Source organism: Symphodus melops, assembly GCF_947650265.1.
Source record: "Symphodus melops genome assembly, chromosome: 13".
Taxonomy (NCBI): domain Eukaryota; kingdom Metazoa; phylum Chordata; class Actinopteri; order Labriformes; family Labridae; genus Symphodus; species Symphodus melops.
In genome coordinates, this window is record NC_136703.1 from 6,106,655 (window position 1) to 6,133,586 (window position 26,932).

At 41.4% G+C, this 26,932-nt stretch overlaps 1 protein-coding gene across 1 annotated transcript in view; it reads right to left on the reverse strand.

Moving 5' to 3' along the window:
• celsr3 (cadherin, EGF LAG seven-pass G-type receptor 3) overlaps positions 1–26,932 on the reverse strand; it is a 102,801-nt gene continuing 75,869 nt past the window's right edge. The window contains exons 16-36 of the mRNA XM_079359739.1: positions 25,855–26,038; positions 24,919–25,020; positions 24,724–24,818; positions 23,776–23,985; positions 18,940–19,138; positions 16,594–16,782; positions 16,329–16,515; positions 15,506–15,673; positions 15,141–15,267; positions 14,082–14,288; positions 11,871–12,045; positions 9,951–10,063; positions 9,333–9,412; positions 8,405–8,531; positions 8,135–8,254; positions 6,612–6,709; positions 6,006–6,097; positions 5,694–5,867; positions 3,202–3,396; positions 979–2,035; positions 1–658 (exon numbers count right to left, since the gene is read on the reverse strand). Of these exons, the coding sequence (XP_079215865.1) occupies positions 631–658; positions 979–2,035; positions 3,202–3,396; positions 5,694–5,867; positions 6,006–6,097; positions 6,612–6,709; positions 8,135–8,254; positions 8,405–8,531; positions 9,333–9,412; positions 9,951–10,063; positions 11,871–12,045; positions 14,082–14,288; positions 15,141–15,267; positions 15,506–15,673; positions 16,329–16,515; positions 16,594–16,782; positions 18,940–19,138; positions 23,776–23,985; positions 24,724–24,818; positions 24,919–25,020; positions 25,855–26,038 (3,927 nt within the window). The 3' untranslated portion in view covers positions 1–630. The remainder of the gene's footprint in view (positions 659–978; positions 2,036–3,201; positions 3,397–5,693; positions 5,868–6,005; positions 6,098–6,611; positions 6,710–8,134; positions 8,255–8,404; positions 8,532–9,332; positions 9,413–9,950; positions 10,064–11,870; positions 12,046–14,081; positions 14,289–15,140; positions 15,268–15,505; positions 15,674–16,328; positions 16,516–16,593; positions 16,783–18,939; positions 19,139–23,775; positions 23,986–24,723; positions 24,819–24,918; positions 25,021–25,854; positions 26,039–26,932) is intronic.

Genomic DNA, 26,932 nt, shown 5'->3' on the forward strand with positions numbered 1-26,932 from the left:
TGTGTGTGTGTGTGTGTGTGTGTGTGTGTGTGTGTGTGTGTGTGTGTGTGTGTGTGTGTGTGTATGTGTGTGTGTGTGTGTGTGTGTGTGGGGGGGGGGGGGGATCTATCCCTCCGCAACAAAAGAGACTGCACTCGCACCAACCTCACTCACAGCCTCACACGGACACAATCATTAAAAAAAAAAAGAAACATCACAAGAGATTTCTTCTTCATCTCCAATGAAAAAGATACAAAATGTATAAAAAATGTTATTTACAGTCTGCATTTTTTTTTTTTAATCGACTTGTCTGGATCAAGCTGACTCTTGTGTTCGAGATCTGAGGAGTTTGTGTTGGTCTTTAAATCGTTTTAGGTAGTAGAGGTTGGAGACTCATTGTCCAAAGAAATGACGTCATCATTGAAGGCGGTAGGACTTAAAACCTTAATAAAGTACAAAACGGCCCGCGAGCCTCAAGACACACGCCTTGTCTTAATTTCTTTCCAACTCAGTGTCTCCTTCGTCCATGTTTGTTTGTAGTCTTCTGATGGCCCAGGGCGTCCCAGTGGTTCAAGGCCATCCATGACCTTTGAATGTGTCCCTCGTGTTCCAAGCACTGTCACGATGAATAAAGGGACATGGAGGCTGTCATCAAGACTGTCCTTCACTTCTGTTGGCTCTGAGGTAAAGGAGAGGAAAGTTAATCATGGAACCTTCTCTGGTGTTTCAGAATTTGCAAACACATTGTCATGAAAGTATAAATGAAGAATTCAATGAAGCTCTTGGAGGCAGAAGGAAAAATAAGAGATTAAGCAAGAAAACAAAACAAATATAATGGCAAGATGAAGATTTTTAGAAGAGATGAAAGGATAGATGAGATAGAAAAGGAACCAATAGAAGAAAAGAAAAAAAGGAAGGAATGCCAAAGAGGAACTGGAAAAGAAAGGAATAGGAGGAGAAGGGAAGCCAAGGAAGACTCTTCCACACAGAGGGACTTACTCTGAGTCAGGGGAGACTTCAGACACACTGTGGGAGGTGGCGGACTGAGGCAGAGAGGGGGAGGGTCCGAGGGCAGAGCCATTAGGCCCAGGGTTAGAACCGGCAGGGGGAGGAGTTAGAACAGTGGAATTAAAAGACGCCAGGATGGAGGACAAGATATCCAGATGTTCACTGGATGGCTGTCGGCCTAGTGGGTTTGGATTTGAACCTGCAGCTTGGGGGACCTGACCTGGGTACCTACATGGAGGTGCTGAGTCCAGTCGGCCCCTGATGTGAGGTGGAGCAGAGAGCTGCTCCTGGGGCTCCTCAGAGATTGGGGGTGGAGGGGAGGAGGAGGGAGGCTGGTCAGGGTGCGAGGGCTGACGGGGAGGCAGAGTGCGGAGCCATTCCCGACATGGCTGAGCCTGAGCTCCGACTCCATTGGTCTCCAACTGCTCTCTGGACCTACTGCTCATCAGCGCCCCCCCTAGGTGCTCCCGGGATGAAGCCTGCCGCCGTGGTAGTGAGTTGAGATGCGACCGGGATCCACCGAGATATAACTCCACCCCTGGTCCCACTGCTCCGTTTCCACTCAGGTCCTCCCTGGAGGCGTGGATGCTGCCGGTGTGGTGGTTGTCCAGTCTGTCCCTGGATCCCGTCAAGTTCTCCCTAGATGATGAGACTCGCTGGTGGTCGATGGCGAGGCCTCCGAGTCCTGCTCCCTGCCCCAGCTCTCTCCTCCTGGGTAAGAGATCGAGGTTGTCTCTCGAACCACGCGAGTCCAGCCTGTCCCTTGAACCCCCAACCGTCTGCCTCCCGAGCGGATCCCTGGACAGCTGCCTCCGTGACAGTGAGTCAAGGTGCTCCCTGGATGAGTAACGGGAAGCGGGTTGGGAGAGAGATCCAGAACCTCCACTGGCGCCGGCTGTGGCAGAGTACATGCGACCATAAGAGGCTGCAGGAACACCTCGGTGTCCCAAAGTAGAGGTCCGGTACCAGTTGAGATCACTGGGGACCCGGCCCATGGTAGCAAGACCCTGGAGGGCAGGCGGACAGCCGAGACGATTCTTCAGGATACCTGGGAGGAGAGATAAAGAAGGCGAGAAGAAGAGAGGACGACATGAGTGTGAGGGTAAACAAAGAACGAGAGGCGGGGAAATGTGTTGGACTTAATCATGACCTTCAAAAAGCGTTTCTCTCCTTCGTCCACTTTAGTGTGTGCGTGTGTACATTTTCTAAATGTGTTCTGCGTACAAATATAGTCCCGAAAATGTCACCCACGCTTTCAGGCAACATGAGTGATTTCCTACTTTGACTTCATCTCTTACTCACTCACTGTGTGTCTTTTTTCCACATGTGTTGTTGTGTGTGTGTGTGCGTGCACAAGCCTATCTCATATGAGCTTCCTGGCTATACACACTGTAAGATGTCCCCATGCTTTTAGGGAAATCTTAGACCTGCATAGAAGCCATCCAACTGGAGGTTTAGATTATATGCACATGAGATGACCGACGTGCAGAGCATGAAGAATTCACAAGCACTTAAATTCAGACCCCAACTTAAAAATAAGAAGTTATTCTAACATCAAAGTTCATTCTACCTAGATTTAAAGTCAAGAAGCCAGCGACATGAAATCAATGTGATAACCTTCTTGGACATCTTTATGTGATTTTAGAGGACATTTTGTCTCTAGTCGGGTTGTTTTAATGGAAGGTTACTTTTTTTTTGTACATTTATGCATTTCTTTTTACTAAACTACTTGGGGCTGGGACAAGAGTATTTTGTATTATTCATGTATGTGGATACGAAAAATGACACATCTATGGAATCACAACTGGGCCGCATTAATCACACTGCAAACATTTCAATGTAATGCAAACGGAAAAAAAAGGTCTCAGTCATTGAGCAGTGCTTTAATGCTACTTTGCTGAGTCAGCTCACTGAGTGGACATCTCCTCTGTCTTCCTCTTGACAACATGCCTCAATTTTAGTCTGATGACTGGTGCTGCATCAGTCAAAAATGACATCACAGGTTATAGACATAGTAATATTAAGAATACGTGAATAATATACAGTACATTCAGAAAATGGATCCAAATATTCAAACCATGTGCTTAATACAATTATGCCTTTGATTGAGCGATACGTCTAAATTAGACTCAGCTATTTGGCGATGTCTGTGTACACATACAGTACATGGACTTTGACTCCCACTTGTACATGTCTGGTTTCTGTTTCCCTCACCCTTGCGGTGCCTGTGTGGCTGGGTGAGGCCGCTTTCGTCCCCACTGGTCAGCGCTGCGTCAGCCTGGTTGTTGTTGGCAGCATCCTTGCTGTAATCTGCCCCCAGAGGCCGCTCTGAGCCCCATTTCTGCAGACTGTGTGTCTCACACTCCTCCAAAGCTGGCCAATAGGACAGAAGGTCATTGCCATCCAGATCTGTCAAGGAAAAAAAAAAGAGAACGATTTCTGGTTACACGCAAGTCTAACATCAGTTTAAGTAACAGTTCAGGGGATGAAACCTTTTTCTCAGTCAACGTCATGACTTTTGACAAAGGAAAAGTGTTGGCAAGCAATATCATAAGTAAGGTTAAGGTGGAAAGAAGGATGGGAAAAATATCGACCACTCGATCATCACTACAAACATATTCATCATTAATGGGTTGTGAAAAAGTTAATGAAATATGCTCATACTTTAAGACATTACATGTCTAACAAGACGTTGTATGTTATAAGTTCTTATCAGACTTTTCCCCTCTACATGCTTTCAAACACTGCAACGGCAGGTGAAAACCTTTACACTGTTTGTCCTTTTCAGCTGCTAGTTATGCACATCCCCAGGACAGTCTTCAAACATCTCATTGATTCAGTGGAGCGGTCAACAGGGAAGTATAAAACACACTTTGTCACAAAGAATAGTCCGGCATCTTTATGCTGTGACCTTTCAGACAAACGGCCACGCCCCTCACTGCTCCATCCCTAAAGTGAGTCTTGCATTGACGAATTGATTGGACTGTACTGGCCATCTGGATCCTGTCCTCCTCTGTTCTACTGACAGCTCTGGTCCATGTTTTACCCTGAGTAGAGTTCATGTGATCCAGATGGCTTATTAAGCTCAGAATTGATTACTGGTTTTATAGATCTGCACAGGTCTGGCCTTTGCTCACAGTGAAACCTTTCACAGAGAACCATCTATGCATGCATGACATTTATAGCACATGGTTTGAGGTGTAAAAACCCATGTTTTATGCATGACATCTTTTTGTGTGGGACAGAAGAAAGTATGTATTGATTTATGTCAACCAGCGCTGACATTTTCGCTTGTTGTATGCGGTCTTCCTGCCTACGTGTGTTGTATGTTTTGTTTTTTTACATCTGAGATAAAAGGGAGGACTTGTAACAACAGCAGGGATATACGTCGTTTCTCTGGGTGGTGCTGGGCTTTCTGTGTTCACCCAACATGTGAGTTTTGTTCAAACATCGATATGCATGTCAGGTTTTTCTGGAACCTCAAAATTAATGTTTTCCTATCCATCGCCTGTTCCTGTGATGAAGTAGTGATCTGTCCACAGATACACTCCACACCCACAAGACTCAAAGGGAATCCAGGCAATATGAATTTAAAAGCTATTCTTCCCACACATCCTCCCTTCCGTACAAACAATCATGACTTTGCTAAACAGTTGCTTTACACACCACTTCAAATCAAATGAGCTCGTACAAAATGAGACCTTGTGACTGTTTTAAATGTAACCTGATTACAGCTGCCATAATGTGCAGAAGAGAAAGACTGATGACATGATGTTAATGAAGACTTCATGGAGACCCCAGAAAAATAAATACCGGTATTCTTAAATACAATATTAAACCCCAGTTGCACCGTACACATGCTGAAGATTTGATTTTTCAAACATAAATGAATTATAAAGAGTATTCCTTTCCTTCATACATGTAATGTTTTCTATGTGACTATTTGATGGAACCATAAAAAAATCTAATTGGCTTCAGGTTCAATCAGTTGTTTAATTGTCCAACAGCTAGACTCCAAATAATTGCTGACAGTGAGAAAACAATAAATGCTTAAAAAATTCACACTATTGTCTTCAACACTTAATGCTAATCTGCTCCTCAATAGTTGGGTACTTAATGATAATCACCCAAATCACTCCTGGTTTCAGCTTATTGTCTAGGACACTTAATGCTAATCACTGCTCCTTTAAGTTGGTGAGCCAATTTACATTCCTGCATTGACTGTTTAACGACTGTACTCACACCTCTGGCATAAGCTCAAACACCTCTGTACATGCACATGTAACTAGTTTCTAGAAGGCCAGCACTTTGTTTCTAAGGCTCTATAACTGTTTACAGGTCTCTTTTAACCAACACATGTTTTTCTCTCCTCACAGGTTATGTACATTATGCTATATAAGTTTTAAGTCTAATTGCTAATGCTAACTGCACAGGTTTAACATATAATTATGTTTATTCTTAGTCACATAGGGGCTGCTAAATCTTGTCTGGGGGATTATTGTATACAGAGGGGAGGGGGGACAGCGGGTGTGTATTGTAACTAATGTCTTGTGTCCTGCCTGTCTGTATACTGCTACTGGATGCCTTGAATCTCCCTCGGGATCAATAAAGTATCTATCTATCTATCATCTATCTAAATCCCTCGTTAGACAAACTAAAGTGAGAAAATGTTGTAAGATTGTTTCAAAAATCGGTCGAATCAGAACCTTTGGTGCCGTTTTGGGTCGTCTCTGTGAGCAGACGCTCACTGTGATTGGAGCGTTTGAATCGCCGCTGGATGCGCCCGCGGAGTCGGACGTTGTCATCGCTCTCCGAGGAGGGGATGGAGAGACTGCGCTCTTCCTCCATGGAAAGGTCTGAGTCTGAATCCGAATCTTCACCTGGGAGAAGATGGTTGGAAGATGAAGACAAGGGAGCGAGGGAAGAGAGAGAAGAGGAAAGAGAATAAAGGGAAAAAGAGTTATCGGCTTGTTCTTCATTCACACAGAGTATGTGTATGTGTGTGTATACGTGTATACCTCCGTCTCTGTGGAACATGGCCACATCCAGGTCTGTGGCTCCGGTGTTGACGATGTTTTGCTCCAGAGTCTGGCGAGCCAGAAGATTTTCTCTAACAGGGAAAAAAGGATAATAATGAGGACACATAGACGCACACAGACAACCACAGGCATTTAGTACACTGAAGGCAGGCTGACAAAGGCCAAAACCGATTTCAAAAAGAGAGCAGCGACACACACACACACACACACACACACACAGTATGTACTGTAAGAAAGACAGACAGGAAGGACAATCGCTGAGCAACCAAGTCACAAACAGCCACTCTCAGAGTGCATTAGTGTTGCTCTACATACAGTACATGACACTATTCCATCATGTCCTTCCTTATCCTTATCCCACTGACCCATAAAGTACACCGCATGGTTTCATTAGAGAGGGAATATCCCCCCTGAAGCAATTTTATCCCAAATCAGAGTCACAGAGAAAGACTCGCAGCTGACAGATTTTATTTATTTGCTTTTGTATTAGAAGTTTTCCATCCAAATTAATTTCAAGCATCTTGTTAAAAGTTTGAATGTGAGAGCATTTTGTGTGTGTGTGTGTGTGTGTGTGTGTTTATATACCTGGCAGAGCTGACAGAGGAGATAGTAGAAGTCCCCAGAGTGATGCGGTGAAGCCCGCTCTGCTCCAACAGCGACGCATTGTGATAAGGGTTCTGAGCCTGAACACACACACATATACAGAAACACATGAAGGACGAGAGGAAGGTAACAACTATCAGCAACTAAGTAGATCTGATTATAAATGCACACTGTTGTCTCTTTTTATGATTTGTTGCCATAAATCCTCCCTTGCTCTTTGACAACTGATACATTTGTACCAAACCTGGTTGTTTAATAAACAAATAACTAAACAGTTGAAGAGTTAAAATCCAACTCTCGTTGTCGGCTAACTTCTCTGATCTCTTTCCAATTCTAACCTTTTTTTTTCCACATAGGGCTTCTTTAAAGTAAATAATTTATTCAGTTTACTTCCTAATACAACACATGTTTCAGAACTATGTGAGACACTGGGAATAACTACAACCTTTGTAGTTTTCTGAGACAAAATGGGGTTGTCATAGCAGCTGAATGCAGTTTGGGTGCAGAACTGAAAAGCAGCCTCGGCTAGCGCTGAAGCGCCTTGCATGTAAATGGGACACAACGTTTTGTTTTTATCCTGTGTGAGGCCATTGTAGCTATAAATAACTCGTAAATTATACAGTTTGATTTAAAGCAGGAGGAAGAGTATGCACAGGTGATCATTTATACATACAGTCCATCTGAGGTAAAAAAAAAAACAGCACAATAGATCTGTGAGTCTAAAAATACTTTTGAAAAAGTACAATCATCTGTCCCCTTCTGTCTTTGGTGGAAATGAGGGAAGAGAGTTAAAAGCATGGAGTAATCTACTGCATGTATGATCTCATCCACAGTCACTAAATACATACAACACAAACTAAATCATGATGACCTTCATCTAGGAAACATACAGTATTGAGTATACTGCATAGCCATGGAACACACACACACACACACACACACACACACACACACACACACACACACACACACACACACACACACACACACACACACACACACACACACACACACACACACACACACACACACACACACACACACACACACACACACACACACACACGACTGGACAGTGCTTTTGTAAAAGTGGGCTAAAGAGTAAGCATGGCTCCCTTGGTTGGTATATTGTTTGAAGTGGGTCACCGACAAACCCTAAAGGCACAACCAGGGGAGAGAAGGAGGACAGGAAAGATGGATGGATGGAGGGAAGGAAGGAGGAATTGAGGGCAGGAGGGCTTTGTGCTCGCCCACTAATGGGCAGAGTAAGAATTCGGCCTCTAGAAATAGTTAATGGCTTTGGAATCGGCAGTGAGGCGATTTACAGCCTTACTTAGAGTCACACTTGTTATTGTGCAGTGAGTCATATTTTTATCATCACTGCACATGTAAATGATCAAAAACAGTTTTCGTTACTTTTTGTATTTTCTGTTGTATTTTTGCATGCTTGCAGCAAGACGAGCTGGAGGAGCACAAAGCACCCGGCTGAAGGCGATGTAACTCACAGTGTTCTGAGGTGGTCTTGGTGGGTCTTCTCCGGGGCTCTTCTTTCCCAAACAGGCAACACTCCAGGCCTCCTGAACCTCTGCGTTGAACACAGTGAAGACCAGCATCACCGACAGACCCTAGTAGAGAGAGGTAGACAGGCACACAGAGAGAAACCATGAACAGCAAGCACACGTTTAGTTTCAGTTCTCAACATCACTTTTCATTATTAGTCCTGCAAAATAAATAAAATGAAATCACCAGCTTCAAAACATGAACGTCTTTCATACCTGCACCAAGCAGAGGACATTGAATATGTAGTAGAAAGCAAGGATGCTGTTGTTCACAGCCATGAGGCCACACAGCCAGGTGGAGGTGGCTACAAGCAGCAGCATGAAGGCATCGCGAATAGTAGCACTGAAGAAAAGAAACCCAGAGAGCAGTGTGAGGGTCAAAGGTTAGACTTGGGTACACCAGGAAGAGTTCATGGTTTCAAAATAGCCTCCTCTGTGTAAAGAGGATGGTCAAGCTGTAACTGGGAACATCTCATATTCATAATGATACTGAAAACTACCCTGCTGGCGTAACTACTTGTGATTTCATACATGCGTGGGCGTGATACATGGATTCATTTAAAACGGCCGCCACTTGATTGATGCCAAATGATTGATGTATCGATGACATTTAAGAAGTGAATTGCACAAAATAGGAAAGAGTGAGAGGAAGTTAGAGCAAGCAGAGACAGGAGGACACAGAAATCCTTTGATTGATTCATGAGACAGAAGAGGGCAAACTGATTCACACATCATCAGTTACTTCATGTAGAAAGGATTTGAGAAATGATACGGCCTGAAATGATCCCAGTCTACTTATTCACCGCTGACTGACGGAGACAGAGGGATAACAGATAAGATTCCTGTCAATAAGTTAACAGTCACAAATCAATTAAAAAACTGAACAGGAATAGTGTTTATGATTCGTTCATGTCATGTGACCTTTATGATCTGCTTTGAAAGCTTTTATTAGATACATGTTGTCTTGTACTTTAAAAGGTATTTTCTTTTAAGCAACAAACTGTTTCAGCTTCATTTCTATTAAAAAAAACTAAAAATTGCACAACCATTGTTACGTCCTGTGATTTCTGTTCCATTAAAAGGCCCTATAGTCCTCATACATGATCCTCCGTACCAGCCGTACATATTGAAAGTATGTACTCACATGACAGGCAGCTTCTTGGTCTCCTTCTGAGATGGATTGCAGGACATCTTGGCTACAATCATAAAAATCCCTCCATTCATCTGGATCGAGGGGGCAAAACAAATGGTAAGGCAACATTGTACACATCAAATTCAAAGCTGTTGTTAGTAACCTCATAGAAGAAATTTAGATGAAACATAATCAGTGGAGATCAATGACCATCTGAACTGTATTAGTTTCAAGAAAAGAAATGCAAATTTGGAGATTCAGTGTTTCTCGATTTATTTATTACAAATCGATGAAATTGAAGGACGGAAATTGCAGAATAAAATATTTAAAGATTAATAAAAGGTAGGATTTGAAAGTTTTTCCCTGATAAGGCAGGGAAGTAAAATGTTGGTAACCCCGAGATTAAGTGGGTCATCTTTTTAAAGTTTAACTTTGAAAGCTGCCACTTGTTTTTTTTTTTTTTTTGTCATTACATTGAAATAATTTCTTCATGGAAATCTGCCACTTTCAAGTGATTTTATGATGCCGCTCCTTTTTCTGAGCATACAGCAGTAACCGTCTTATTTATTTTCCAGGTTTGTGTGCATGATATCCAACGACAAAATGTCAGACATTCAGGGAGACAGTTACCAGGATGACGATGGCGATGGGACCAGCAAAGCTCCAGATGAGTTTGTCATAGATAGAGATCCAACAGAAGTCTGGGTTCCCGTAGCCCTCTGGGTCCAATCCCACTGCCAAGCCTACAAGGAAGAGACAGACAGTCGGATGAGACGGGAACATCTCCTCTAAGATCTCCTCTGTCAGTCACAGAGAGAGAGAGAGGAAGGGAGGCAGTGCAGTCTGTGACAGTATCGACTTGATCGACACTGGCGGGACATATCAGAGCATGTCATAATTACAGCAAGGTAGTTATTATTATTAATTTTGTGAGAGCAAAACATCCTGCTGGAGGTAATCAACACCTGAGCCTTAGTCACAATACATGTGGGATCTGATTATATATATGTTGTTCACTTCTGGTTTCTAATGTGAACTGATGCTACATATCCATTTACTGCTCTTTCCATCTTAATCAGAACTATTTTATAAACTCAACACCAAGTGAATCACAGAAACATTATACTTTTGGCTTTATGAAACGGTCAAAACAACATAAAGGTTTTATTGACTTGGTGGGCGAGGTTACGCTAACGTCAGCACAGTAGCTTGTAGAATGTCGTGTGCAGTGAACACACACACATACGTTGATTATCATTCAAGTGTGACCTTTGTGTCTCGAATATGGCAGCGAGATGTAGTTTATGTACAGGAAGGAAAACTTTAACCATAGAAAATAGCAATTATAATCTCACAAAGCTCCAAGCTAAACACCACACCAGATATGAAATCACTGCCAGCTCAAAGATCTGTAAGCCTGGACTGAACAGACCGATGTGTTGTTGATGACATCCTACATATCAACTGTTGAGTCTGTTGCCTTTCAAGAACTAATTAGCAAATTGTGTATACATTAAAAAAAGTTCTGAAATCTGCAAGTTGTTTCCTCTTACACAGCATCACTAATTTACATGTACACTATTATAAGTACTGAGGCAAACGACAGGAGCTTTTTTAAGTTACTTTCCCAAGTTAGGATTCTTTTCTGGAAAATGGGTGCTTACTTAAAATCTAATTATCCACAAAGGTGCTGCTTCAAGTAGATCAGTGCTAATTTGCACTATAACAGATGTGTTTGTAAAAAATGATTGTTAATAGGCCATTATTGTTTGTTGATGATCAATGCAGAGCAACTAATCGATGAGCAAACAAAAACAGGCAATTAAAGCAGATGAGTGGTTAGTGACTCATCCGTGAAGAGTGAAGTCTCTGTTCTTTCTGGATCCTGTTTGGACAGCAGTGGGATTGTTCTGACAGTGGTGTGTGGAAGTGAAGTGAGTGACTTGAAGTGAGTGAAGAAGTAATACTGACAGGAAGTACCTCAACAAAGACGAAAAGTCAGACAAATACGCCTCAGGTCTGCAGGTAAGAGAAGATGCAGCCAGTGTGTGTGTGCAGGTGTGTGTGTCTTGTGGGAGACGTTTCTCTTCTTCAGGCAAGGTGAGGCAGTGGTCAGTGTTTGTTTGTGTGTTTGTGTGTACTGTGTGTGCGCCAGGGTGACAGAATCAGATGGAGGAGATTTGACGGCATGCCTGTGTTAAGATGGAACCCAAAATGTGTTTGTGTAAAAAAAGCAGAGAGAAGTAAGCACAGATATTACTTGCTTATAGAATGTGTCAAAGAATAATTGCTTTGCCTGTGTGTGTGTGTGTGTGTGTGTGTGTGTGTGTGTGTGTGTGTGTGTGTGTGCGCGTGCTCGTGTCTCTATATTAAAATGTCACTGAAACCTGTTTAATACAAATGTCAATAGGACACCTTATCTACGCAGCCAGACTCATTGTCAGTGTGCGTGTGCGTTTAAGCGCTAATATGACAGTGTGCATAAATGTGTGTACACAGATACATTTCAGACAAAGATCTTGCATGTCTGCGAACGTGTCCGTGTGTTACCTGTGATGATGGCAGGCACGCCCCAGCCGATGGCATAGTAAAACCTCATGGCACCGAAGTTGATGTTGCGTTGCTCAGTCTGCATGCGGTAGATATGAAGGCCCTCCACAAACATCCAGGCAAAGGTGGACATGAAGAAGTAATGCAGTAAGATGGCAACAACCGTGCACAGGAACTGGAGGGAAAGAGAAACAGAATGATTAAGAATAATGGAGGGGAGGAAAGATGAAGCAAAGAAAGAAAGAATGAAAGAAAGAATGAAAGAAAGATCAAAGGAGAAGGATAAATGCAGAGCCAGAAATGAGAAAGAAAGAGTGGAGGGAAATGTGAAGAAAGGGAGATGAAAATTGAATCATTTGTATTGATTTTATGACCGCTGCAGAGGAAACATCTCGACATGTTTTTATTGCGACACATCAGGTGTTCTAAATGAAATAAGAGGCATTCATGATTAAATAAGCAAAGCGACTAATGAAGAGGGTTTATGACGCAGTATTAACGTTTACCTCCAGGAAATGCACAAACCAACAGATTTGAGTGTAAATGAATGTTGTTGAATTATGGCAATAACACCCAAGAGTATTTTCCTAACTGCTTGTACGGGAACATCAGTTAGCACCACGAGGATAGGAATCATCTCAGAGTAAAACTAGCTGGCAGGAACTTTGATTTCCTGAGCAGTTTCTGTGCTTCAATGTCTCAAAGTCTTCATGTACAGTGTAACATAATCTCAGGCTAACTTGTCTCCTGATTATTTTCAAAGGGGATTCAGGAACTCATGAGATCACATTAAATGCAATTTATTTTATCTTTTGGAATATCAATGAAACAGAATTAATGTACACAGGCTGGATGCTGCATTTAAGCTCAGAGGATTTTAAATCATTGCTAAAAGTGTGATCTCTGAGAATATAGTTCCCTAAAGTCTAACCAATCGTATTGTCGTTTGTTAATCCTAGTTTTTGTTAAGGCAGGAGATAAAGTTCCAAATCACTTTTGTCAGTTTAAAGGGCTGCTGTTTGGATTGACAGTAACGTTGAACTTCCGCCATGAATAATGCAGAACATTAGCATTTAAGCTTTCAGAGAAATCACCCTCAAGCTGCCAGATGATCAAGGATGTCTGAAGTGGGCGATTTGAACTCTAAAGCCTTTAGTCTGTTTGCTCAAACTGATGAGATGCCATTTAAACTGAAGTGGCACAAAATACAGCTCCTTCACATCTGGAAGTGAAGTCGCTATCTTCCAAGAATTTCTGGGTGTTTGTCAAGAGTAAAAGCAAAGACTAAACCAACGACAAAAAACAGCTTTAAAATGCTCTGGTTTGGGATTTTCAAACAGGTGGTTTCTGGAAACTGAGAGGCATTACTGAAACCATCCTCAGAAAACTGAAATCAAGTTAAAACACACCAAAGTAGATTTACTGTATGCTTAAAATGCTCAAGGAAAGCTCATTCAGAACAGCTTGGCCTCGCGGCCAACAGCTCTTCACGCCAGCATACAGTTGATAACACACACAGTCTATTAAACAGCTGAATACTATCTGAAAGTTAAGGACAGCAGTAATTCAAGCAAGTTTTCTCGGCTTAAAGGACGCTCGGCATATATTCCCAACTATACATCCAGAGACAACATCGAAATAGCAGCTGCCTTGTCAGGAAAAAGGCCAGATGATACATTTCACACCCCCACACACATTAATACCAACACTAACAGTTACACACCGAAAAAAAGATGCACACAAACCCACACAACTGCTGCTAGCACTAACATGCTCTCCCAAGCATGATGTACATGAATTAGAGAACATATTGTTCAGCTAGAAGTTACCGGTCACACTGTTAAGAGCAGTGGAGTTCATTTTGTTGAGGTTACAGCTTCATTAATTGGATTTCATGCTGACTGAGCACCTTTTTTTTTTTTTTTTTTTTTTAGTAGGGATCGCTGTTCATTAAACACACACGTGCGAGATATATATATATAAATAAATATAAAACCGGGGGAGAAAAGAGTCAGGAATCAGGAGAGGAAAATTAATTGGCAGAAAAAAAGCCAGTGGAGGAAACAATTCAAGTGTTGGAGGATAGAAAAAAAAATTGTGATATAGAGGATCATAATGTTTGGAAGTTTGAGCATACAGAGCACGAGTCCGTGGTCTAATCTTCTAGAAGCCTTCTGAAATCCAAGCACACAAAACCCTTTCAGTATCTACCTGTTGTTCAGTCTGGTTGACTCCAAGTAGAAACACCAGCTCAGACAAAAACATGGCTGCTGCTGTGTTTGAATGGATGCTCCTGGTGTTGGACTTGAGGCCTCGGAGGCACGAGAGCACCAGGACAGTGAGGAGGAGAGCCAGCATGGAGACACAGAGAGAGGAGTAGGTGACCAGGGCCAGTGTCTCCAGATCCCCCTCCAGCTGCTGCTCATAGAGAGGTGTGACAAAGGGAGAGATGACAGAGAGGGGGCATTACTGGATTTACATCTTAGTGCTGGGTCATGATGAAAAGACAGGGGCGGAGGAGAGGAGGAGGAGGAGGAGTCGCGGAGAAGGAAAATAGGAATAAGAGAGGCAGGGCAGCACAGACACGAGGAGGGAGAGAATACGTCTTTGCAAAAGATGAACATCACATGGTGAAATGAGGCAAAGACATGAAACTGAATCAATTTAACATGTTGAAATGAAGCTATTTTAGTCTGGTTTCCCATCTGCCCTCCTTTCTTCACACTGAGGATGACAGGACCATTTTTATAGCAAAGCTGTCAAATCATTTGGAAAGAATTTAAATAAGCTGGGAGAAGGAATTTTGCACCAGCTATTAGATTGTTTGAGATTAAACAAGAAAAGCATACAGTATGTATGCACAACACACTGTCTGATTTTCAAAAGGGAAATATAAAGGACTCAATAAGGAGTCGGAGAGAGAGGACTTCTGTTTTTCATTGTTAGGCATGAGGCTTCTGTTCCTGTTTGACAAAGGTCTGATACATCATCTCTTAGTATGCTGGGTGTTATTCTCGTATTAAACCATGACCATGATAAACCATCTTCTACAGCTGGAACAAGACTCCCTTTAGCCTTTAGAGTGTCAGTCGGGATTTAAATCTCTAGATTTCAAACTTCTTACGCTAAATCCGAGCAATCATCAGATAAGACGTTAAACATGAAAAAGAAGAAAACTGACACGCTGGTGTACTAAAGTATTCCTGCACTGCAAGATCCCTGACAGCAAACTGCAAATAGGATGTTAGACATAAACATTTCGACACTGACCTCTCTGTGCGAACTGTCCATCAGCACGCCAAATGTGCCCAGTCTCTGGCACTGACAGCGGACATGAGAGGTGTTCCTGTACACCACCATACAGTCCCTGACTGTCCAACAACCACCTATCTCGTACCTGCAGAGAGAGAGAGAGAAAGAGAAAGAGAAAGAGAGAGAGAGAGAGGCAGATTAAGGGGATTATAAATGAAGATCAATTTTGTAATGATACAAAGACAAAAACCTGATTCACCTTCCTGTAATATCCCTGAATTATTTATGTCCCTACACAGTTGAGGTTTTTATAGCTCCAACAGAAAACTTACATAACGCATGAAGGAATATCTTAACGAACGTTCAGTGTAATCTGTACTCACTGGTTGCTGTGGTTCCACTGCACACACAGGGGCTTGCTGCGGTTTGCTGTCTCCAGCAGCTTGAACTCAAGCAGAATGGGCTGGTCCAAGTGTCCCGATACAAACGTCTGGTTGTTGTAGACAGAGACACTGACAACCGGGGAGTTCATTACCGGGTGTCTGGGAAGCCTGGAGGACAGAGCTCAGGGTTAACATGTATAAAATAGATGAGACCAAAGGTCGAGTTTGAGATCCTGGTCAGAATGGGGGAAAAAGGCTAAAACAAGCAGAGTATACAGGAATGAGATTTAAAGGACTTTTCAATGAAACCTACTGAACCTGCACACTGAGGTGGTGAGTGGAAGAACAGAGGGGGAGAGGAAAAATCCAAAGATCCCATAAGCAGGAAAAACACAGGACAGTTTTCATACTAAAACAACACACTTTTTTAATTCCATTTTCTCAAATATGAGGTGGTGCTGCTTCTCTGCGCGTTTCAAAGCCCCATTAATACAAACCTTTGTCGGTTGGAAACACAGGGTAAGCAATTCAAAAATGCCCTTATTGTTTTCCTGTGTTTCTCACTAAATGATTAATGGCATCTATTATCATGTCTTTGTTAAACTCTGGGAGTTTGCAGCTTCAAATGAACCCAATTAAAGACATCTTCAGCATTATGTTATGCAGACAAAATGCATTATATAAAAAGGATATTAAGGAACTCTGTTTAACTCTAAAACACAAATAGGTATCTGGATTTGCACATCCAATATGTTCACTCCCTTTAAGGATCCAGATGTGCTATTATCTGATTTCTATTGTTCAGAGAGTGATTGATTCCTACCTCACTCCTCGTCTGTCTGTGTGGTACTTTGGAGGGAGGGCGGCGCCCAGGCTGCGATAGATCAACATGATTACAATGGTGATGGGCGGCTCAGGCAGAGAAACAGCCCGTCTGGCTGCGGTGTACTCTCCTGTCTGATTGGCTGTGATACTGACGGGGGCTGAACCAGCGGCCTGTGGGGTTGAAGCTGAAATGGGGAAGGCTTTTTGTGAGTCTTCTCTTAATTTTAGCCACTTGCTTTCTTAATTTATGTTCCTGTTCTTACGTTCTTTCTCCGTCCGCTCCTTCTCCTTCCAGTTGTGTTGCTGCTGTCGTTGGGGCACCAGGGCAGCAGGGGGCAGTATCACATGGGTGTAAGGATCCCACAGAACTTGACCGCGAAACAGGCTAGAGTGGTAACGTGGGAAACGCCGTCGCACATGAGTCTGGTTCTCCACACGGTCTAGATTCATGACTGATGAACAAAAAAAAAGCAGAAAAAAGCACATTAACACCGTTATCTTTCTAAATTCAAGTCTCTCTTTCATTTATTTTCATGTCGCATTTCAGGATACAAAAAAGAGGTGGAAAATCAGTATCAGAACAAAAGCTTTAAACTAATGAACATAATTTACGTACACCCCGTTTTAAAATACTATGAATACTAATGTCTCAAAATTAAAATATTTATTATGCATGTTTGCAAAACTTGCTGCTCCAACAGAACATTTGAAACATAAATCAAATCTTTATTGAAAATAATATGAACATTTAAGCAATAAAGCTGCCTCCTTCAGCTAATATCTACACAACACTTTAGACTTCCAAAGAACCAAATGTATTAAAAACGGTGTTATTAGGATTATGGTAGTTCATCTTACAACTCATTTTCATTTCCAAAAAACAATGTAAGGTCACACCTGAACTGCCTCTGTCAAAACACCATTTTATTCCCTGTGGGTTTGGGGAGTCAGCTCAGAATCAATAAAACACAGAGACAGGAGCAGAAGAACTGTTGAATTATGGGAAATGAGGTGACCAACAGGAGGCACACGGTCATTATGGAGGGTTCTTAAATGAGTTAACACCTGACCCAGTGAACAGAAGAGGAACCACACTCAATACAAAGAGATGAGAGAAATCACTCACGATAACCGTAACAGAAATGTGGTGTGAGAGTGTCTCCGTATGTGGAGAATATGGATCTGCTTTCTGATTTTAAAGTCTGTAATGAGCATTTATAAAGCTAAACAAATGGTCCATTAGTATAGAAAAAAGTGTAGACTTGGCTTTCAAATAACAACCACAAAACATCTTAAAAGGAACTCATTTATTAAAGCTAACAGATGGATGTGTGTCAGGTCCATCTATATCCTTTCAATGGTTATTGACGCTATCCCAACTGTCTGTTTTAATGTGTAGGAGTGTGAAATTCAGCATTGGCTATACTTCTTATTCCTTCTGCCTTTATGGCTGCTGCTAACTCTAAGTTCTCCATCTGGGAATCTGCATCAGGCCCTGTTAAAGGTTATTTAACAGGATGTTGGCTGTATTCCAAAGAGGGAAGCTTTAACATGGAAGATAAGAGTTATTACGAAAAACAGCAGCCAATGCTTTGCAAGCGTGCATGTATTTCTTCAAGTCAGTTTTCCCATCTCATGGGTGGAATAGACTTGTTAGGGAGATTCAGTTTTGGGTGATTATAGATTGGTACGTTTCAGGAGTGAGGTATTGTATATGAATTTAATCTGTGTCAGTAGCTACGAGCATTATCTGAGTGTGAACGTAGCAGTATCGCTTCAGCCCTGTAGAGCTGCTGTTTCTATTTGAACAACTCTGGTTGTTGCCACTGGTCCAAAAAGAGAAAAAAAATTAAAAAGGATGTATGTACAAGAAAAATGATGCCAGAAACCAAATGACACAAGGCAGAGGGCCAAACCTGCCCAGGTAAAATTTGAAATCTGCATGAGCATGAGAGTTTGCTTCTGTGTGACAACAACAGATATTGAGCTGTCTGTTTATTTAAAATGATACATGATTCAAGTATTTTCTAACTGTACAAAGTCAATCAGTGTTTGTGTGTGTTTTCATGAGTGTATGTGAGTGTGTGTGTGATCTTGATAGGATTTGGCACCAGTGAAACTAAATGATGTATGCTGGCTAGTGCTACGGTGCTGAAGGCGTTTTGTGCATGTACTCGAAGCATTAGCTGCTACAAATGTGTGTGCGCGCGAGAGAGTGTGAAATTTGGAGTGGTGCTGCCAGCTCTGTGGCTCTGCCATCATCATTTGCATTCGCGCTTTTCATCTCCCGCTTTACAATGAGTCATTCTAGCTGATTTCACAGCAGTGATTTACAGCATTATGAGAAAAGCGCTGCAAATCGTGTGTAAAGATTACGATTTTATTACAGTCTTATTCTCTTTTATTGCTTCTGACTTGGGCTTTTGTATCATGTCTGACTGTGACTCAGTGTGTCTGACTGTGACTCAGAGTGTGTGTGTGTGTGTGTGTGTGTGTGTGTGTGTGTGTGTGTGCGTGTGTGTGTGTGTGTGCGTGTGTGTGTTTGTGTGTGTGTGTGTGTGTGTATGTGTGTGCGTGCGTGTGTGTGTGTGTGGTCATTCTGAATTCACCAATGTTTGGAGCAACCAGCGCCACGGGGTTGAGGTAGGTGAGCTTCATGTTCTGGGCTACATTCTGGGCGTACTGCTCCAGCAGATCCGTCAACTCAGCCGGACCACCGCCTGGGACGTGGTTCTGACTCTGAGCGATAGCCCGCCAAAGCCCAGAGGTACCAGGACCCAACAGCACACTGCTTCCCCGCACAATGTTCTGGAAGAAGCAGAAGATTAGCCCTTAGAAGATGTAAATAAGCATACATGACTAAAAAAAAAAAAACACACATTTTTGTGGAGTTTGGTAAATCTGTGGAATTGAGGCAAGAAGACAATGTTCATCACACACACACACACACACACACACACACACACACACACACACACACACGCACACACACACACACACACACATACAGCAGCTTGTCCAACAGTGCCTCATTCTGTAGCATTGTTTATCGTGTGTTTTTGAAAATATTCGCCAGCAGTACAGCACTCGCATTTTGAAAAGTTTCACCCAATATTTTGGTATCACACCAGGGGATGCGTGCTTTTTTGTCTTGATGATAAAAGCGTATGATGTGCATCACAACGATCAATGCACCTTGAGAGAAATAATGAACAGCATGAGAAGCTGCAGTTTTCAAAATGAGGCATACGAGCGCCACAGTCTTTGCATTAAAGGGAGGGTCGCACAAGAGGCGCGTACGGTCAGCAGACTTCTCACGCTCTCTTTCTTTTATTGATTAAACCAATAAAAAGTCAGAAAATATACTGTACTTGGGTGGCCTTGAATATATCTGAGCGACCTGTCCAGGTATCATTCATACGGCTGCAGGTCAAGGACAGAAGAAATCATTTTGTCCTCATTGTAAAGCCTTTTGTCAAGTTATGATGACCAGAACCACACCAGAGATAAAAACATTCAAACATGTCTTGACCCCAATTATAGCAAGTCTAACCACTCTGATGTGACCAGTGCCCTTATTCAGCTTTTCATTAAACTCTTTTGACTCTGGATGGAGGTCTGATCGCCGAGATAGTCGAAAATGAACAGCCTTGCAAAAATCTTACAAACAAAAAAGGAAGAATGTCAGACAGAGAAAGACAGTGTGTGTGAGAGAGAGAGAGAGAGAGAGAGAGAGAGAGAGAGAGAGAGAGAGAGAGTGTAAAAGTGCTCAGTATAAGTCCTTACAGTCTTACTGCACCAAAACCAATAAACCTCTGCAATATCTCCTCATGCTCTGGAGAGACAAAATAAACAAGAAATTCTTCAGACAAACAAGAAAAGGACTCACAGTGAGGTATGGAAAGAAAGTAGCCAATTGCACAGGGACATGAAGTGAAGATCGAAAAACAGGAATTGTGACTATGTAAGTTGTCAGGTGATAAAAATGAAAGAATGAGAAAGAAAAATAAAAGCTGTAGGAGAAGCTCTTGTTTGGCTCAGAGACACGAGAAACAGCAAAAAAGGGTTAAGACCAACAACAACAGGAAAAGATGGAAAATAAATAATTGAAGTGAGTGTGAAATGGATGATGAAGATTCAGACACTTTTAGATTCTAATCTAAGCCTGCACAGATGTGTTGATCGTTATTCTGTTTATGTTTCAGGTGATCACATCCATAGACCATAATGTCCTAGGTGTGTCACCTGTTGATGCAGACACACAGTATAGTGAAGAGCTGCAGGTTGCTGCAACAAATCCACTTTTAAATATCAATCTATGCTGCTTGGGATTTTTTAAAAAGCATTTGTAACAAAAGTACAATTTGCATTTCCATTTTCCTACGTTGTTGTGGTTTTGTTGAAGGAAATTCAGTCACTCAGCTACCTTGTATTAATAAGGGAGAGTTTTCTCCATAAAAAAATATGAAGGTGAATCTTAGTCTGCAGAGCGGCCTGTACACCACAGGAGCTCATTCTGCGTGTGTTTATTTAATGAAAAGAAAGAGGATGAAACACAGCAGAGACCAACAAAGAAAAACGTGAGGAGACTTAAAAAGATGAGAAAGAGAAGGAGGCACACAAAGGCTGAAGAAGATGCAGCACAGATGACAGGTTGGAGCATAAAGCCAGCCAATCAGTTCAACAAACAAACGATATGTGCAACTCAAACAGCACCAAGTTGTCACACCACAAACACTGTCATCCTTTGTTTATGCTTTTGATTACCAGTTTGAGAAATCATCGCAAAACCAAAACCCCTGTGCAGTACATAAAGTACAAGGTATGATCCCTCCCATCTTAAAAACACATCTGTGGTGGTACAGTATCAGCTACATCGATGGGATCCCAGCATGAAAACGAGAAGGTTTCCTCTGAGTCTATTCATCAATACATTTGTGATGTAAAAACACTTTCCTCCCTCCCTTCCTTCCTTTGTTTCTCCTGCAGCCACAGGGCTCTGTTAATGCTGCCTGGTTACTATAGTAACCGTGTTCCACATTACCTGTTTGCCTCACCTATTTGCTGGTGTTTTAGGTCAGGTGTCAAGTATTATCCGATATATTACATTTTCATAGTTAAGAACATAAAGGGGCTCCGGATAGATTATTAACCGGAGAGGATGCAGAGTCAGAGGTTGAGGTCACACCAGAGAAAACAGACAAGTGGAGGTTTATTTGTTCAGAAAGCAGCGAATAGAAATATCAGATATCAGGGCTGTACAACCACCAACCACCTGTCACACCCTGAGAGCAATATTTCTGTTTGCTGTCAGACGAGGTAATTCAGTGAAATGCCATGCAGGAAAAGGTCTTCATGATACTCGCTGTCGGATGTCATTAAAGCTACTGCTGGGTTTCTATAGCAACCGTCCTTGATAGAAAAAGATGGTGAATTGATGCCACACATAAATGTACCGTAATTGGTACCTTTGATCATTTTGGATGACCAAACTAATTTTTTATTGTTAATTCAAGATATATCATAAAAGTAGATAAATGAGTTGAACAATGACTCGTCTAAAGGCAGGTTAGGTAATTTTCTCCACATACACTTTTTAAAAATTTGGTTGAAAAAACAGAGGGGAGGGGGTGAATACGGAAAGCGGAGAGGATGCTACTTTCAAAATCATGCTAGTTTTTTAAAAAATTACTTACCCTGCCTTTAACACAGGGTGATAAATTAATTTAAATTAAATTAAACGAGTCCGTGCCTGATAGAGGCTGGATGTAAAAAGATGGACGCCATAAACAACACAATCATACACTGTACAACCTTTTTCTTGTTGTGTCAGAAAGTAACTGAAGCCTCACTGTGTGATTGGGAAGTTGAGGTGTAACCAATGTTTCCTAAATGGGTTAAATATGAGTGAATTTAATTTAATTTTGTATTATTTCCCCCTCAGACTGTCACAATTTTAACATGTACTGCAGGAAAATGATGGACAGAAAATAAAATGTGACAACCACATGTTTTAACCCAGTCAAAGTTCTTACTCCAAATGTAGAACAAAAACGTAGAAACCTACAATCTTTCCTGGTAACATAAATTATGAAATGTATGAATTATGTATAACTGTATATAAAAAATTTATAACTGTGGCATAAATGGGATGGTTTTCACCTCGAAGTGTTGAGACCACTGGTTGACATAAAACTCCTTCTCATAACAATCCTACAACTGCTCATTTATACTGACACAATTAGGAATATATTTGTTTGATTACAGTTTAATATCAAATGTCTGTTTGTAAATGAAGATATATACAGTATTGTCAGAGTGTCACATTACCATCACTGTTTCTATAGTGACATGTCATTTGTTAACTGTATCCACAAAACATTTCCTGTCACCTACAGATCCAAAGTAACATGTGAAGATGTCTCTTCGAACCCTGACGTCAAAATGCAAACATGCTTAATTGATCCCAGGTCTTATTCCCTCCTGTCAGCCTCCGCAGCCTCAGCTGATTCAGCCGTGCCAGGTAAAATTACACTCTGACAGTTAATACAAGAAGATGACATGAGCCAATATTTCATGAGCTACCATCGCTGCATTGCCATAGCAACATTACCTCCCTCCTCAGAAAAAAAGAGCATCTAGTTGTTATATCTATTAACTGGGCCTGTAGCCTGTAAAGGAACAGCATATCAATCACGTCTAGAGCTATAAATAACAGCAGCACCTTTAGTCACCTGCGAGGTTGTCATAGTATCTTTTACCATCTGTTATATAGTGTGAAGTTCTTTCCTTGTCTTTCCAATATGCTAACATCTTTACATCAAGGCAGAATATTTAACCTTAAAACTGATATTTTTTATTAACGTTGGAGATTCAATTTCATCGTGTTTATCAGCTTGTTATTTGTATTTGACATTTCCAATTAGGTCTGTGGACGAGACAACGATGAATTCAGAAATGAAAATCAACAGCACCAAGTAATTATAGGCTTCACATGTCACATGCCATAATTTGTACATTTTCTTGTATTTTTTTTTTAAAGATTTATTTTTGGCCTTTATGCCTTTATTATAGAGGGAGGAAAGTGGTCAGAGTCGGAAATCAGGGAGAGAGAGTGGGGAGAGACATGCGGGAGATGGGCCACAGGCCGGACGTGAACCCGGGCCGCCTGCGCGAGGACTGAGCCTCAATACATGGGATCGCGCGCAGTGCCGCTGCGCCACCGCGCCACCGGCAACCCCATTTTCTTGTATTTTTATTATATTTTAAATACACCCAATTACATTATTAAAAAGCATACATTTCTCTGTTCCTTCACCAACACGCTCCACACCCGGATTACTCTTTCACTGAAATACATAAACAGCTGGCAGAGAATAACACAGAGAGTAACTTTGGCCTAAAGAAGAAAGACAGAGAAATAAACTGGTGTGTTCTTCTTTTACCTCATTGAAATGTGCATCCTGAGTCGCGGTGAGTCCAAAGCCACTCTGCTGGGTCTCAAAGGTCAGCAGGCGGGAAAGCAGTCGTTCGGCGATCTGCAGGTCGTTGCCATAGAGTCGAGCAGTAGCCTCAGTGACATCACGGAGCTGGTGTGCAAGTTTTTTCTCCATGATTGTGTTCAGCTCCGTTTCATTGCGCTCCAGAGAATCAAGCTGGAAACACGGAGCAAAATATGAACACATTTAAACAATCATTTAAGAATTATTGAAATATTATACAACAATTTCAGCATGCAGCAAGATTTACATTATACATGACACGTACATGTAAGCAAATAAAGCATCTTCATGTAATTATTTTAGGTCGTCATGCAAACAGCCAAGAAGTATACTTCAAGACTCCCGGGTCATCAACCTTGTACTTTTAGACTTGGTCTGTCCTTGGTCCTTTTTTGATTTACAAGATAAAACTCAGACTCAGGAGCTGTAACTCTGAAACATTGCATTTCAAATGGATACTGCAGTCCAGATTCTCTCTCGAATCTGGATTTGCACGTGGGTTGCCATGTGACAGACAAGGAAGCTTCAGTGTTTAGACAGAGGGTCATCAAAGACAGCCGTTGAAGGGAGCCCTTAAACGGTGTCCCACCTTCTTCAATCGAAACAAATACAGAGCAGTGCGCACCAGCATTGAAACTTTTGTCTGTTGTCAGAGAAGCCACTACTTCAACATAGCATGTATTGTTCATGTCTGAGGATATTGTTAAGTCATTTTATGATTGAATTAAGTAAATATATTACATACTGCTATTTTAATAAAATACCTTTAAAAATAATTTGGATCTAAATAAGGTAAAAGAGACACAAATCAAAACAGGGATGGTTCACTTTCATGTAAATGTGTTGTGACTTGTGAGGACACGTTTTAAATAATGGAAGTGGAATACATACAGCAGCATTGAGCTCCACAAATGGAGGTGAGGTACAGTTGTAAAGGTCTGGCTCCAGCCATCCTCTCTCTACGTCACAGTGTCTGATGGCTGCGCCTGTAACGAGGAGAGAACATGGCATATCAAAATGAATTCATGTTCAAAACTGCCAAAGGCTGTTCATCAGGATCTTTGTGTTTAAGGGTCCTGTACAGACCGACAGAGCCTTTGGGGCAGGGCACAGCAGCAGGGAGGTTGAACTTGGTCCTGGGCCACCAGATCCCCTGAGTGATGGTCTTTGGACATCCATCATAGATGACTGCAGAGAACAAAATGCATCATTTCCAATCAGACTTATCTGCTCATTGCACTTTTTAAATTAAAAAAAGAACACAAAAAGTCACAACTGGTGAGAGAATAGAAACTCAGCTACAAATTAAAGGAAGTAATAAGAAAAGAGAACCTGCAAAGTGGCTTTTCTGAACACAGAAAAAAACCCCAAAGCTGATAAGAGAACATTTTATATAGAAGATTAACCATGTCTGCATTTTTTTTCATAAATGTGAAAGAAAAGATTACAGAAGAAAATGAAATCCTATAATTACACAGTTGTGATTAAAAATGGTAAAAGCTCAGCAGTGACTCATCTTTTTCGATCATGCCTGTTTGTCTCAGTTCATAATTCAGTCTGAATATCTGCTTTTAAATCCAACTTGAAAATCATACATTGCCTTTAAAAATCACAGTGGACACAGTTTTCTATCCCACTAGACAAGTTACACAAGCGACAGAAAAGAAAACTAAATGTGGAACAATTTGAATGACTTTTGTCATCGCCGGAGAACAGCACACACAAAGCCTTAACATTGAACATTGTGAAGCAGACAGTTTTTGTCAACACAACACAAAAGAGATAAACACATTTTTAACCATTACAATAAAGTCGTTTTGACACATCGTCTTTGTGCGTCCTGTGAGGTAGAACCTGTTATTGTGAGGAAATTTCAGTCCAGCAGTAAAATGCTTTCATTTTTTTAATCAAATCGACTGTGTATGAAGTACAAAGATAACTAAATAAAAGATGAAGCACCCTGATAGGTTTTTAAATTAAAATGAGATATTACATTTGAAAAAACAAAAAAGGCATTCTCACCTTCACAGCCTGAATTTGTGACCTCAGCAAAGGGGTTGTCACATGCGTTGCATTGCCGACCAATCACACCTGGCCTACACTGGCACTGGCCTGTCTCCGGGTCACATGAGCGCGAGAAGGAACCCACCGGGTAGCAGTCACATGGCAGACAGGTGTCAGAGCCCCGTGGATGGTAGTGAAACTCCTGGAGACACACACACACACACACACACACACACACACACACACACACAAACATAAAATAGGTAAGTAGTCAGTGATCCGACACAGTCAGAGGAATTTAAAATGTCCCCATGCTAAGAACAGTTTCAGCCATTACATCACCATGTACACAAGATTAATACTATGAAACCAAAAGACAAACAATCCATACACTTTGTGACGTCGCTTGTATAGCACCACTGTCTTTAAAGTCACACGCCACTCTGTTAGCTGTTTAGATTATTGTAACTTCTCTTCGATGTTTCAACTTCACTGAAGTGATTAATATATGAGCAGAGTTAGTTTCCAAGTCATGAAAGTCAACGCTGTTTCAAGCGTTTTATCTTTAAAAAGAATGAATGAAAACAGACTTTAAATGAGAGAAGAGGACTACATGTTATCGCTAATAACAGTGAACCACGTTACACATAAAATCAGTCTGTAAGCTTTCTGAACATACGCACACATAATACCATGTGTACACATTATACCATGTGTACATATTATACAATGTGTACAGGAGGATGTTTAAGCTTGTAATTACCAAACTGAGAACAACATGACAGGAAAGACTGCTCTGTCACTGCTTTATGTTTTTAAATTAAAGTGGACAAGTAACTTGCTGTTGCCTCAGTTTCAACTGAAGAACAGGCTGCTCTTCATTTGGTTGTACTGTAAGGTTTCATTTTGTTTCAGGTACTTTCACTGTAAATGATGAATGCACTTAGGTTAAAGGAGAATCTCTTCAAACAGCGATTGAAATGTAATTCTTGTTGCAGTACAAATGGATGAAGTCATAAAAGCAAATGACAACCAGCTGTGATTTTTGTAAATTCCTCCCCATGGAGAAAGCCTCCTTAAAATACACATTGTGAAT